Source organism: Asparagus officinalis, chromosome 9 (assembly GCF_001876935.1).
Source record: "Asparagus officinalis chromosome 9, Aspof.V1, whole genome shotgun sequence".
NCBI classification, from domain to species: Eukaryota; Viridiplantae; Streptophyta; class Magnoliopsida; order Asparagales; family Asparagaceae; genus Asparagus; species Asparagus officinalis.
Window position 1 is genome coordinate 19,152,718 of NC_033802.1, and position 1,114 is coordinate 19,153,831.

Here is a 1,114-nt window from a genome sequence, read left to right on the forward strand (position 1 = left end):
CGTCGGTGCACCAGCCTGCTAGTGGGGCGTACCAGATGTTCGACTCAATCTTGCTGCTCTCGGAGGGGAACTGTGTGTATTTTGGGAGGGGGAGAGATGCTATGGACTACTTCGGGGAAGTCGGTTTCGTGCCGAGGTTTCACGTAAATCCTGCGGATTTCATGCTCGACCTCGCTAACGGTAAGTTTTAATTTCTTTCTATAGGGCGTGAAAAGGAATTAAGATAATTTTTTTTTTTAAAAGATGATACCAGAACAATTCAAATTTAAGATTTACTTTAAGACGGGAGTTGAGAAATAATATTGATGCGTGAAATTCATAACTAAGGTCTTATAAGCTGATTTAAAAAATATTTATTTGCGAAAAATATTTTCAGAATATATGTCAAAAAAAGAACAATATTTGTCTCTCTTTGAACATATTCCAGTTAGAGAGATAAGGGGGTGTAGCTGTCACCAAAAGCTGAGCTTCTTTAGGAATGCTCTTTAGCTCTAGCACCAGAAAGCGAAGATAACGATGAGTAGTGTGTCTTTTATAGCTTGATTCTCCTTTGAATCCAATAGGGCTCAACTCAAGGTAGTGTGTGAGGTTAAAACCAACTTGATGGAGTCTTTTTAATCAAGAGATCTCCCATGTTTTGTGTCTTTTCTCATAAAATGCCCATTGTTTATTGTCTTGTTTTAAACAAACAAAAATGTTGATGTTAATATTTCAGATTCTTGTGGAAGAATACTTGTGCACTGATACAACACCATGTGTCCTGATCTAACACCACGTGTCCCGTGACGTAGGATGGTTACTAATTAGCAGATTATTCTGGTCCCTATACAAGACAGCAGTAAAAATCCCAAATTTTTTCTTTATTTCTCTTTGTATACACCAGAAGCTACCATACATGTTGTTACTTTGATAGAATTTATAATACTTGCGATTTGTCACCTCCTAATATTAACATTACTTACTTACCAATTATAAATATCCAAAAATTATTTTCTTAAAAAAAAGGACAAGCCAAAATTCTCATTCATTTTGGCATTTCTTATATTTTTTTTTAATAATTGCCAGGAGGTGAAGTCACTATCATTTCCACACGGAAAAAGCGATTTGGCTCGCG

General features: G+C 36.0%; 1 protein-coding gene across 1 annotated transcript in view; it reads left to right on the forward strand.

Annotated features, from left to right (window-relative positions):
• Nucleotides 6–1,114, forward strand: part of LOC109823261 (ABC transporter G family member 25-like) — a gene marked incomplete at its 5' end in the record, with an annotated part of 3,570 nt that continues 2,461 nt past the window's right edge. The window contains one exon of the mRNA XM_020389545.1: nucleotides 6–180. Within this exon, the coding sequence (XP_020245134.1) occupies nucleotides 6–180 (175 nt within the window). The remainder of the gene's footprint in view (nucleotides 181–1,114) is intronic.